The sequence below is a fragment of the Lepisma saccharinum genome, chromosome 17 (genome assembly GCF_977018435.1).
Source record: "Lepisma saccharinum chromosome 17, izLepSacc3.1, whole genome shotgun sequence".
Lineage (NCBI taxonomy): Eukaryota > Metazoa > Arthropoda > Insecta > Zygentoma > Lepismatidae > Lepisma > Lepisma saccharinum.
In genome coordinates this window covers 35,582,346-35,596,947 of record NC_139245.1, presented here as the reverse complement: position 1 = coordinate 35,596,947, position 14,602 = coordinate 35,582,346, and the positions used below count along the sequence as shown (strand labels likewise).

Sequence of the window (14,602 nt, the reverse complement as noted above, 5' to 3'; positions counted from 1 at the left end):
TAAGTTAAACGTTGAAAAAATGTCTTTGTGAGTCCAAAATTTAATAAAAAATGTTGCTGATTAGTACAAATAGTGTTATTTTGGTAAAAAATTAACTTAAAGTTGTAAAATAATAAGTTAAACGTTGAAAAAAATGTCTTTGTGAGTCCAAAATTTAATAAAAGTGTTGCCTGAATAGTACAAATAGTGTTATTTTGGTAAAAATAAGGATAAGCTGTGAAAATGTTTGACATAAAGTCAAAGTTTGGTAAAAAATAAACTCAAAATTAAGTTAAATAGCACACAGTAACATACATTTACTACCTAAATCAATAATCAAAGGGTCCTAGGTTCGTTACCCCGTGATAAAAGCAAATGGTAAAAACTGTAGGCCCCGTCCCTAATAGCTCTCCCTTCTTCATAGTACAGATAAAAAAACCCTGCGCTAAAGCGTCCTGTGCCTTGGAGGCAAACCTGAGCGGAATATTAATTGGCGGCGGAAACCGATTCTACAAGCGACGCATAGCTTGCTGCGTATTTCCAGACATCCTTTGTTGTCTGGTTGAATCCCTCCCCTGCCCTACAGTATTGCATAGCTTTCCCCTGTTCTTGCGTACTGGTTAACCTTGAAAAAACCGGTTCTGATTGGTCAATCGGGTTCGTTCTTTGTCCTGACGTTGTGACGTCATTTGACCTTGAACGCAATTCCCCCAAATTCCTTTCTCCTCTACCTGCGCGGAGTTCAGATTCTGAGACAGTATTCTGTCTAGCGTCTGAGATCATCGTGTTTCATACCATAATAACATACAAAATTACATAGTACTAATTAATAACGTTACATATCGCGGGTTCGAGTACCGGGACCATCTTCTTTCGTAATTGGACCTGTACCTACAGCCATTACCACCGATCATAGCGGTTCATAAACCATAGAAAACTTATTTTCAATATTATAAACATTAATATTATCGATTTATACATTACATACTTTGCAGTAATAAATATAAAACCATATGCATAGCGTTTAGTACCTCTAATTACCTTCTATATACATATTTTTCATAAAATAAATAATTATATATTCATAAAAAGTTATAAACATGCAAATACATAAATGTAAAGTACTCTAAGTACTTGCAAATAAATTCTAAGTACATGCGAATTAATTAAAACCCGTGCAAATTAGTTATAAGTACGTGCAAATAAAAGACCACCCACGAAGAAAACATCCACTGGCGCGGATCAATACTACTCGGATCCCACTTTAAACTGTACGTCCTGTCCCGATTAGCCTTACTGTGCATAAAGTGGACTTAAAACACCGACTCAATCAATCAATATACATATTCAGGACAGGATACCCTGTTGACATCCAATATACAATATTCAGAAATGGAGATATCCAGTATTGGAGATCTTATACGTGTTCAAATGCATATCCAAACATGGAGATCCTATAGATATTAAGGAATGAATATCAAACGGATGTACATACATACACTGAGAGTTACTTTCAGTCTCTTCGTGTGTAAACTGAGTTATATGTATTTAATTATATTAATTAATTTCTAGCTTCTTCTCATAGCCTAGTGATTATATAGGAAACACTTGGTAACCAGCCTACGTCCGTAGTGGTCACCTAAACGCAATACGAAGCCACAGAGCTCGGGTTCGAATCCGGAGGAAGGTACGGGTGTACCTCATCATATATTTCACCACATCATCATTCATCCTCGTCGCAACGAAGGCAAGAGGTAGAAAAACGACGCATAATAAGAGAAAGTGGAATATCTCATATATAACTGGAGCCGCAGTGGTTTAGTCGATAGGCGTGTGACTTCCACGCAGCATACTCATGTTCGATTCCCGGGTTGGAAGATCCATGAATAAGGGCTCTGGGGTTTACCCAGATTCAAATAATTGGTACCTGAGGAAACCATAGGGAAGTAAAGCTGACGGCGTGGTGTTGATCACATCACATGCACAATTGGCCGAAAATGTGTGTGGCACGGTGCAATGTGCACTGAGATCTTTACCTTACCTATTACCTCATTCATATTTGATGCTGTGGATGTTACCGTCGCCACTGTGCTTTCGGAGAAGGCCTAAGCTATTACTGGTGAACTTCCAATGAAGACACACACGTGACTTGTCCAATAAACATCGTTTGTAGCACAGAGATAGCTTCAAGAAAACGGCAATTGCTCTCAAAAGAAAGCGCCATTGTTACAGATTGCAGCATTACAAGGAGGTCAGCGACACTGTGAACTTTCCAGAAAAAAAAACTTTGGACATAGAAATATTGAGAAATACGGGATCATCTCCCCCAATGCACCAATCTCATTAATGCCAAAGCTTCAAAAGGAGGCCGCGGATGTGTCGAATGGCGCAACATGGCAATAAATGTGGAAATTACCCCGAATAGAGCCTTTGGCAAGCGATTTAAGCGACAGTTGACGGGGCGTTTGACGGGCCGCCTGCTTTATACGGACATTCGTCCGCATGAGGAGAGATGACAGTGTGTCGTCACACGTTCAACGGCACTGAATGCCTATTCATTACCCTTGCAAATCATGATTGTATTCTGCAAGCATCATCGAGGCAATATTTCCTCACTTAAAAACTGTTCAAGGGTTGTAGACCCCTGTGGCGTATTAATGCAATGGTCAACAAGAGCTAACAGGAAGAATATAGCAGTACTTCGTATAATTTTACGTTTCTTGATAATCTCACTTACTGATTTTGTTTATTTTACTTCTTGTCAAATCGCGAAGATGAGGATAATCGATGATATGATGAAATTGCTGAAGGGGATCTCACAAAGAACACCCATGCGCAGTCCAGGATTGGAACCCGGGACCCCTGGCATCGTAGCGAGCTGTGTTAACCACTCCGCCATGAAGGCCAGGATGTTCATGAGAATCACAGTCCATATTTAAATTTACTCATAAATTTCCCATCCTTCTTGTATTTCCCCAAGGTTAGCGAATACGCAGTTCGTACACACTAAGATTGTTTCAAGTTTTGAGTAGGTGCAAGGTGTCACTTCCAGAAGGCATTTAAAGGTAAACCTGGGTTCCACTTAGTGCATCCTGGTGATTGTATTTGCAAGCTAACGAATCTCTGGCCAATGATGCCTTCAGACAAGTTCTTCCGAGTAAATATCGATAATCAGATTGATTCAGCTACTAAGATTTTTCTTTATCTTCTCTTCTCTATTTCTTCCTCTGTTTTCTTCTGTTTCTCTCTTCCTTGTGTTTCTCTATCTCTTTCTTTCTAATTGTCTTCTTCTATCTAGCTCTGTTTCTTTACACCTTTCTCTCTTTTAGTTTATATATTTCTTTCTTTCATGCTTTGTTTTTCTGTTCCAATTTCCATATCTCCTTTCTTCTTTTTCTATCTTTCTTTTGTCTTCCTTAATTTTGTCTCCCTTTCTTTATAGCTGTTTCTCTAATTCTCGCGTTCACCTTATCTATTTGTTCCTTTCTTTCTCTCTCTTTTCGTGTTTCTGTCTACTTCCTTCTCCTATCATTCTGTCTTTCTTAATTTAAATTTCATCTGTCTTTTATTTTTCTTTCTTCCTCTCTCTCTCTCCTTCTTTCTAGCTCTCTAGCTCTGTTTCTCTGATGAAAGTTTATCTATTTCCTCCTTTCTTTCTCTTCGTCTCGCTCTTTCTTCCTGTGTGTGTCCTTCTTTCTTCGATTTTTCTGTTTACTTAATTTTCTTTTCTTTTTATTTCTTAACCTTTCTAGTTGTTTCTGTTTGTCGCTTTCTATTTCTCTCTCTCTCTCTCTCTTATTCTTCTCCTATCAAGCTCTGTTTCTCTACCTCATTATTTACTTCTGTATTTCTTCCTTTCATTTTCTTTTTATCTGTTCCTATTCCTATATCTCCTTCCTTCTTTTTCTATCTTCCTTAATTGTGTTTCCCTTTCTTTTTTATCTATCTCTCCTTCTTTCTAGCTGTTTCTCTATCTCATTCTTGTTCTCTTTCAGCTTATCTATTTCTTCTTATTTCTCCTTTCCTCTCTCTCTCTCTCTCTTCCTGTTTCTGTCTCCTTCTTTCTTTTTGTCTACCTGAATTTTGTCTCACCTCTTTTTCCATTTGTCTCTTCTTCTTTCAAGGTGTGTTTCTCTATAACTTCCTTTCTTTCTGTCTTCCTCTTTTTTTTCCTTTACATTACTTTACGCCTCTCAGTGCCTCTGTGGAACTGTGTGTCACAAAACAACTTCGACAACGCTTGGGTGCTGATAGATATCATAAAAACAAGTAACTTTTCCTTATAAACTTTACCTCGAAAGCGTTTAGGTTCGGCGCTATAAGCGCTTATAATGTATCCTGTATGTATGCAACCCAACACAGCGAACGACCGCTCTGACATAACTTCCAGGGGCGTGCGGCAGGGTTGTAACTAACCTCACTTGGCAGTCTTACCTGAGCAAAATACGAAAGAATAATGATACTTCCGATGTTGAAGCAATTATTTACAGCACTTACAAACTTACCAAGACAAAGGAAACCTTAAAGACAAAATGCTAACATAATGTGCTCGCAACCTCGTTTCAAACACGCAACTTAGAATGTAACAATTTATTTGGAAATTATGGAAATTATGTTAGCATTTTCGCATTCATCGATTTCATCAACATCTGTCGCAAGCTTCTCTTGAGATTATTCATAATGCTTGAGCGTCGAAACAGAATGGAGACTTTTTACAATGAGCGTTCTTCAATTTCAGTCCTTACTTATTGGGAACCTCGAACTTGAACTTGAACTTTACAACTGAAGAAACAACAATGAGTGACTGACAACAATAAGTGTCTTACTAACCCACTGTCACGAGCCGGAATAAAATGCTGTGTAATCAAAAACGCCAGCAGTCCCCGGGTGACGAGAGGTCGCCGGAGGGGTCTTGATCGAGGGAGCGAAGCTCGAAGTGTGTTGCGAGTGACAGTGTTAAGTCGGTCCATTTAAAAGCTTTGGGCGAACCCACTGAGGACACCTTCGATGGACCGATAGAGCGCCACGTCGTGACCCAGCCGAGGATTCGCGAAGGAAACCAGGTACAGTGGTGACACTTTGGGTTTTATCATTGTCAGTGTTTAGATATCTTGCTGGCTCGTGCGTGATCTCCCCCCCCCCCCCCCTCACTTGTTCAATTATATTAAATATTGGTAAAGAGGAATGAGCGTAATTTATTCCAGTTTCATACACGCATCCTCTTGCAGCCAAGCAGTTTAAGCCGGCGAACGGCCGAAACGTAACACCACTGTCCATGTCCTTATGTACCAACAAACATCAAAAAAGGGAAGTTTTTCTCTGCGTAATGAAGCGTAGTGTAGGTGCACAGTTACCTTTTGCTCACCCCGTAGAATCAATATGGTCTACATGGGAGATATCATGAAAGACATGCGCAAATGTGTCATTTGTTACCCTCATGTTCACATAAAGTGTGTTTCATTCGATAAGCATGTTAAAGGGCCTTTCATCTTCCTGTGATGTGTAATTCATGGATTTCTGGTGACAAATTATGACCCATCACTTCCTAGTGTATTGGTTTGTAAACGATGTTATTTGTTTGTCTAATCTCATGTGCCATTATGTAAATAAAATGCCAGTGTGTCAATATATATATCTAACAAAGTAACATTGTGGTACTTTTTTTTTGCGAGTTCTGTTCCAATTTTGATGTGAAAGAACAAAATATATCAGTAGGCCAACTTTGGTACATATGTACCCAATATGGCATAAATATTATTTTTTAATAAAATCTTCACTGCACCCATGTTATTTGAAACTGGCTCCAGTTTTCAGTAAATGTCCAGAAATTTTCCCTCCTTTTAATCTTGCCATTATTTTTATCATTCTGACTTTGTACGGCTTTAGAAACAATCGTGAACTTTAGGTAGGCCATATTGGGTTCAGGAACCTTACAATGTAGCAGGAAACAGAGAAGGCTACATATCAAAGTGCATGTTGTTTGTGGCTAAAACGTTGCTGTCCTCTTTAATGCAATAGGTTGTTTAGCCAAAGGGTGTGGTCGGGTTTCATACGGCGAATGCACTCCGCCCTCTTTTCGGAAGGTTTCCTCTCTATCGATGATTACGTGTACCGGTTGTGTGTCTGCTCGTTTCTTAGGCAGGAGAAGAATAAAACCCCGAATCTTCGGGTCCGAAAAATGAGATTTCAGGATGATCTCTTTCACGACGATGCCAAAGGATACAAGAAGGATCCCATGCAAGTGTTCATTCAGTAAGTAGTTGCATGCGTGTCTATTGCAATATATTTACTAAATGTACCCTTTCACTTTAGTAGCATTGCGTCAAGTTTTCTGTTTAATGTGTCGTAAGCGATGATGTCCTAATTCAGGAACTATGACGAAAATTCCCAATTCAGAAACAATGAGGAAAGTTTCCAATTCAGGAACCGATATTTTCACGTGGAATGCTTAAAATGGAACGTTCCCAACTCAGGAACCGCTGCTAATTGCCTCGGGAGGGAAGGGGAAGAGGTGAGAGTAGATGTATGAGAGGTTCCTTTCCTTACTGCACGTTACCTTGAAATACTACGTACATTTCACATCCATTTGTGGAAAGAGTACTTTGATTTAAGATGAGTTTCTTCTTTCATCTAATACTCTAATACGAGGGTTGCTTTTATGTATCCGGAATAACAAACAAAAAAATTATGTATAATTGAAAATGGTTTTATTGTTTTTCAAAATATTCTCCATGATGATCGATGCACTTTTGCATACGTTTGAACCAATTCTCATAGCACTTTGTCCATTCCGATTGAGGTATCTCGAAAACATGCATTTTGAACGCATCAATCGCTTCTTCTCGCGTCGAAAATCGTTGACCACGTAGCTTATTCTTCACGTACGGGAACAAAATGAAATCATTGGGTGCTAAATCAGGGATATACGGCGGATAACCCATCAATTCAGTTTTCACCGGTCAAATACTGAGATGTTTGGACCAATGTGTGACAACTCGCATTGTCATGGTGAAGAATGATCCTGCGCCTCTGGTTGTTTTTTCTGATTTCGCCAAAGATTTCTGGCAAACAAATGGTTGTGTACCATTCAGAATTGATGCTTCTACGATTATCTAGTGGCACTGTAGCCACATGTCCATTTTTTCAAAAATAGAAAACAGGCGAGCATTTGCTTTGAAGTGCTTCTTGCACGAACAACTTTTGTTGGATTTGTCTCAACTTGGAACACCCACACCGTCGACTGCTGTTTGTTTTCGGGCTCATATGTATAGATCCAAGATTCGTCACCTGTGTAGATGTTATACACGGCTTTTGAAGCACCACGATTGTATTTTTAGAGTATTTGTTTGCACCAATCGACACGCGCCTTTTTTGAGCGATTGTCAAATTATGCGGGATCCAACGCGAACAAATCTTCTTCACGGCTAAATGTTCATGCAATATCTTATGTATGCTAGTCATACTAATGCCCAGAGATGCCTCAATCTCACGATATGTCACATGACGATCTTGCATTATCAGTTCTCGCACAGCATCAATGTTTTCTGGCACAACAGCCGATTTTGGTCGGCCTTCTTTAGATTCGTCCCTGAGTGAACGACGGCCACGATTGAATTCACTAAAGCAGTGATAGACAGTGCTTTTAGATGATGCTTCATCGCCAAAAGTCGAAGTGAGTTGATCAATGCACTGTTGTTGAGATAATCCACGTCGAAAGTCATACAAAATCATTGCTCGAAAATGTTCTCGAGTTGATTCCATTGTTGGCCTCCGATGAAATTTTCAAGTTCCTGTAACAAACAAAAATAGCAACCGTACGCACAACGTTTTGGGTACATACACCATGGAAATGTCCAACTTTACGATGGAAATATTAGATGTTACCTAGCAACATTAGTGTTGCCAGTTCCGGATACATAAATAGCAACCTATGTATACGTATATTGAGTATATTCCAGATATTTTGCTTGTAGGTTAGGTTAGCAGGTGTGCGTAATGTCAACTATTTCAAACTACAATTCATCCTCCCTCGAGGCAATTAGTAGGACGTCCTAAGTTGTGAAGACATTTCACTGAAATATCCAGCTGGTAAAGACTGATTACTGAAATGACACTGGTTTCATTGGGATTTCCATAGTTCCTGAGTTGGGAAGACTTTTCCCTGAAATATACAACTGGTAAAGATCAGTTCTTGAAATGGCACGGTTTTCATTGGGATTTCCATAGTTCCTGACTTGGGAAGACATTCCACTGAAATATCCAACTGGTAAAGACCAGTTCCTCAGGTGGCACTGTTTCATTGGAATTTCCATAGTTCCTGAGTTAGGAAGACTTTCCCTTGAAATATATACATTGGAAATACAATCCTGAAATGTCACTGTTTTCATTTGAATTTTCATAGTTCCTGAGTTGGGAAGACATTCCACTGAAATATCCAACTGGTATAGAACAGTTCCTGAGATGGCAGTTTTCATTGGAATTTCCATAATTCCTGAGTTGGGAATATATTTCACTGAAATATCCAACTGGTAAATACCGCTTCCTGAAATGGCACTGTTTTCATTGAAATTTCCATAGTTCCTGAGCTGGGAAGACTTTTCCCTAAAATATCAAACTGGTAACGATCAGTTCTTGAAATAGCACTGTTTCCATTGGGATTTCCATAGTTCCTGAGTTGGGAAGACTTTTCCCTGAAATATCCAACTGGTAAAGATCAGTTCTTGAAATAGCACTGTTTTCATTGGGATTTCCATAGTTCCTGACTTGGGAAGACATTCCACTGAAATATCCAACTGGTAAAGAACAGTTCCTGAGATGGCACTCTTTTCATTGGAATTTCCATAGTTCCTGAGTTGGGAAATCCTGAATCGAAACTGGTCAGGGGAAGTGTATATGGGCACCTGAAAAAAAATGTCAATGACGGTGATAATCAAACTTATAACTGAATTTCAGTCAGTAATTTGCGTTAATTTTTGTAAGAGACTGATCATGTGCGTATCCAGCTGGGGCACTGACTGGTAACATGTACAAATTTGCATACCCAAAATAATGTACCTCCCGAAATGAAATCACAAGCACACCAGTGATTGGTCACCCTCCCACCCCCAAGCAAAAAAAAACAACAGAAAGTTTAATTCCTACAGGGTTTAAAAGCAGGCAACCTCTCTGATGTATAATGTTCATCATGGGGGGATTTGCCACTAGTCTATCCTAGGGGTCGCACGTCCATGGATTCCGCACACGCATGAGACGCTGAAAGATCAGAAGTGACAACGACCATCGACTGTTAAAATTCCTTAATATTGTGATTGATTGATTAATTTTGTTTGTTTTATATCGCATTTCTGCCACTTTTGGCTAATCGCGAAGACGAGGATGAGTGATGATATAATGATATTGGTGAAGGAACACACACGGAACACCCATGCCCAGGCCAGGATTCGAACTCGGTTCCTTAATATTATGATAAGAATATATAACAATTTGTCAAGTCCTTTCGGTTCCTTATTTCATGAAAGAAGGAAGGAATTTCTAACGTGTAAATAAATAACTGCTTACATCATAACCCTATTTTCAGTACTGTATTTTAACCGAAGTGCGAGTTTAACAGTTCTCGAATATAAACAACTGTCCCTCGAAGAAACGAATGTAAACATTTTGAATGTTAACAATTGATAGTGATTCCCCGATGGCGCAATGGTAGCGTCGTCGCCTTGTAATCAAGTGGTCCAGCGTTCGATACCAGGTGGAGGCACATAGTGGTTCGGATCGCACTTTAAACTGTAGGTCCAGTCCCGATTAGCCTTACTGTGCATAAAGTGGACTTGAAACAACAAATAAATCAAGTGGAGAGATATAATTATTAATCAAATGTATCTATATTTTAAAGATTTATTAATGCAGAAGTGGAAGTGAAGTACCAAAACCGTAAATAATGATAATAATAATATCGGCAGGGCCCAAAACATAGTATAGCCTAGGGCACAAATATTATAAATCCCCGATATTGTTCATATGCAGCAATAGGAAACACGAGGAGTCTTTCAACATGGACAATCTCTTTCTTATTATCCATGTCAATTGGAAATAAATTGTCCTGTATACTTTGTAGGTATGAAAATTCATATCGAGAGTTTGTCTCTCCTCATCTTTGAAGCACAATCAAGGCATTAGCATATATTGCCCCGCGTGGCTTTTGCAGCGTCAAATGGCAAACGCTATCATATCTGACCTTTTGCAACAGTATTGATTACCCAGTGACGGGCGTGTTACAAAATCTTGCATGAAAGGATTTCGTGATTTCGAAGCCTTCGTCTCGGCAGGAAAATGTATTCATGCGCGCGCAAAAGAAAAAGTTCGGAAAGTTTGTGACAGTGAACAACAGAGGGGAGGGGCAAGGGCATAGAAGAGGCGGGTCCGTTAAAGGAAAGTTTGCGAGCAGAAGTCAAAATGCAAGGTCAGGACATGAAAGGAATTGACAGCATACCTACTGTACTAATCAGAGATATTATCAATGAAATTTTACACGTGCAGTAAAACCTCGTTAAACGGGACAAGCAAAAGCCCCCTCACCCCAAAAGCAGAATGCAAGGTTTTAAATGTGGCTAGAAGTCAACAAGAGAACTTCCCAAAGAAAAGGCAGTCAACCACTGATGAGATTCTGTTTTCCGCAGACTTTGTACTGTACTGTTGTCACGGACGCAAAACGACGAAACGATCGCAATGACAGGATCGCAAATTGTCACGAACGCAATGGCAGTGCCAATTGCCAAGGACGACGTGACTTCCGGTCGGACGTAAGTTTGTATACCCAAATATACTGTAGACAAATGAGGCACAGGCGAAGAAAAACGCACAACCACTGATCGGTCGCACGGCAGCTGCTTTACTGGACGCGACGAACGTCTCGACGCTACTGTCAACTCAACTTCTTTCACAGCGAGCGCGGCTCTGCTCGTCTTACCCACCTGCGAGACTTACTATGGCCGTTACGCGCGCTTATTCACGCATGAGGGTTGACCTTAGCTTTATGTAAGACGCAATTCATCTGCGTAATATATATATGTATGTTCATATAACTATAACTGTGTGTTATTTCATTCTCCACTATAGATAGCCTTTCAGTAACACACACACAGAGAGCTGCAAATTATGGTAATCGTAGCCTGCCTCAATCTTCCAAATACCTTATGTTCTAATTTCACCTCGGCTAAAACTCAGATGGCTAAATGGGATACTCTGACCCCTCTCAGGTACGGGCTTGGTGAGTAAAGCATTGAGAACTTAAGGGAGGTGTTGGTGAATCATGAAATAAATGAACGACTTCTCTCAAATTTTAAGATTGGCAACTGCATCTCTGGGAGGTTACTTTGACCTTTCTTTTCATTCATTTTTATCCAGGAGATGGTTTATTTCCAATACATACGAAAGCTTACATTACACTCAGTTACAATTTACAATCCATGAATATCCTTAAATTTAAAATAAATACAGAATCCCCTGTTCGTTAATATTAGATTCGATGAATCCAGAATTCTAATTTGCTGCATGTCTCCATGGGAAAAATCCAAATATGTATATGTGCAGGGAATAGTTACGTGTGTATGTGCGTCGCTAGGAGGAAGCCGTGCCAGGGAAGAGAACCCTGTCGTTTTTGCAACCGTAGACGAAGCTTACGGCCTACCATTCAGTAGCAGACAAAAACTTTCGTACGTGCCCCTTCCTACAATATTGCGACCAAAATGTGTCACGAGTGTCGATGTTAATACGGGCAGGATTTAAGCAGAATAGAATCTACGGGCTCCACTGAGTACTTGGGATCGAGAAACGTTAATAGGCAGAGCTTGCATCAAGATACACGCCAATGATGACATTTCCATTGAAAAACGAGACATATTGCATTACATGTCTAGTTTTGCTTCCTTGCCAAAATAAGTCTACGTTGAATAAATTTTGAAGAAGGCCAAAATAAAGTTCGGAGATCTGAAATTCTATCATTTATCCGTAAGAATGAGAATATATGGGTCAACAGTGACAAATACATGTCCAATAGGTAGGCGTCATTAACCTCAAAGGATTTCGGCCGATCCTAACCTGTCGTCCCATAACATTATAAATTTCGAAGTATAAATTGTGCTTGGCGAAATACAGGTATCTTTATTCCCAAGTGTCATTAGATGTTTATATCGTAGAGCCGACGCTGATGGAATGCGTGCAAACTAAGCTCCGCATTTACTTATATACCTTTCCAATCGATGCTCACTTGTTAAGCATTACGTAATTTGCACAGGCGACTTGCGACATTTCCAAAAACTAAATACTCATCAATGTCTATATTCACAATCTCAATATCAAAGTTTAACTAATTTCCACGTTGCAGCAAAACCAAATAAAATTGTATAAGGGGAACGATTAAAAGATTAAACTCGAATCATTCCTCGTTGCAACTTGAACCTTATTGAATACATTAAACTTAAAAGAACAGATTCGATCTTCCCATTGTTGCTAAACGAAATCTATGTCAATCTAAATCACAAACATTTTCTACCGTGAAAGAACACAGATTTACATATCCAATATTAAAGATTCGGTCAGAAAATTAACATATAGATTATTACATTAGGCTGCGTTTACACTTTTGTTACAATAAAGGAAATATTAGTGGATTATATAAGTCTAGTAATAATCTTTCTATTTATCAAAAATTATGAAATATGAAATATTAATAATCAAATAATAAGAACCAACTAATATAAAATAACCAAGAATAATTAACGGCACATGGATATGAGCCGTGAGGTTCATATCACTGTATAGTGTATTTAGGCCTAAGCCCTCTAAATACACCATAAAAAACGTGTTTTATTGCTATAAACGGAGTTTTAATTCACTTTCTACTATTCGTTTAGGTTATTTCAGTTAATCAAGACTATCGTTAAACCGGTCAACTTATCTCCCACATTAGTCCGGATTAACGAGGTTTTTCTGTATTTCATATGTTCTTGAAGTTTTATTCTAAAATGATTTAAATACTTCAATGTCGTTTTACACGTATTCGTTGATTTTTGTGTATTTTCCCTGGCTTTTCTGCCACTTTTGCTATTGGATAATCGCGGAGATGAAAATGAGTAATGTTATGTAGTGATAGATTTTTAAAATTTGAGTCCCTAGGCTATCCTTTGTTTTTAGTCCTGCCGATGTTGTTATTATTATTACTACTAATATTTATTTATTGTTTTAAGTCCATTTTATGCATAGTAGGGCTAATCGGGACTGGACCTACAGTTTAAAGTGGGATCCGAACCACTATGTGCGTACAAGGCGTCAACGCTTCGGGGATGCTCTATCAATTGTTGACATTCAAAATGTTTACATTCGTTTCTTCGAGAAACAATTGTTTACATTCGAGCACTATTACATGACATCTTAAAATAGGATTATGATGTAAGCAGTTACTTAAACGCTAGAAACTCCTTCTTTCCATCTGCTTTCATGAAATAAGCAAGTAATAAAAATTGGCATGTTATTTTATTTTGCTATTGTTACAATATTAATAAATTTTTATAGTCGATGGTCTTTCGTTAGTTCTGCCCCTTCAGCGTCTCATTTTTGTGCGGCCCCTAGTGGCAAATCCCCCCCTGATGATATGATGAAATTGATGAAGGGACTCTCAACGGAGCCACCTTCTGTTTCTTCTGTACTGCCACTCACGAATCAGATAACGAGAGGTTTCCCACTGCACGAACGCAACCGGCGAAGCCTTCTGCCTAGCTCACCCCCTCCCTTCCGTCCCTCTTATAAAGCTACAGTACTGCTTCTCGCTCTTCAGTCCAAACGACCGATCTTCCACAAACACGACGGGTTGACTAGGCCTTTGCTAGGCCTTGAAGAATTGCGTAATCTTTTTTCATTGTGGTTTAATACCTAAGAGAAGCTCAGTTAAGTTAATGTTTAAAATTTTTCAAAGAAATTTATTTTTATATGTTTATAGAAGATTCTTACAGGTGATTCATGTACTAAAAAATAGCTGTCCAGCGCGATTCAAACAATGATCCAATAAGCATGGTTATGGGGAAACTGAGCTACCTGGATATACGAATCTTGGAAAGGAGAGATTGATATGCGTTTCTGAGAGATTCGATGATTCGAGAATGAGGCGCGCGATTCCTCCCGGCTCAAAAGGTGGAGATTGACGGACGGGCCGTTATCGAATAAGGCCCGGAAGAACGAAGCGACTTGCAGCCCGAACTGGCACCCACCTGGGGATTGGCGGAACAGAATCTTCGAAGATTCTGGATTCCAATCAGGATCTAGATTCGGCTTTCGAGATTCGAATGCAGGATTCGTCCCTTAATATGTATGATGTGTACGCCGAAACAATCTTGATCCACACTATCCATGAGACGTTAACCAGTTGTGGGATCGCCTCAAACACGTATAATTGAAAGCAGCAATAAACAAGGAGGAAAGGAACACGTATAATCTACTTTTCAACGTAATCACCAAGAAGATTCACACATTTATCGAGCCGAATGCACCGGCTTTCCAATACCCTCCGCAAAAAAAGGTGCCGTCTGTCTGTTGAGCCAGGTCTGCACGGTGTCCCGAAGCTGCTCATTGTCTT

At 39.3% G+C, this 14,602-nt stretch overlaps 1 protein-coding gene across 3 annotated transcripts in view; it reads left to right on the top strand.

Moving 5' to 3' along the window:
• Positions 1-14,602, top strand: part of s-cup (spermiogenesis-related protein stanley-cup) — a 147,850-nt gene that overhangs the window by 114,551 nt on the left and 18,697 nt on the right. The window contains exon 1 of one of the 3 annotated variants that reach the window (XM_083139301.1): positions 6,134-6,231. The exons of the other annotated variants lie outside the window; for them this stretch is intronic. Coding sequence (XP_082995427.1) covers positions 6,158-6,231 — 74 coding nt within the window. The 5' untranslated portion in view covers positions 6,134-6,157. Of the gene's footprint in view, positions 1-6,133; positions 6,232-14,602 lie in introns of those variants that run through there. 3 annotated transcript variants of the gene reach the window in all.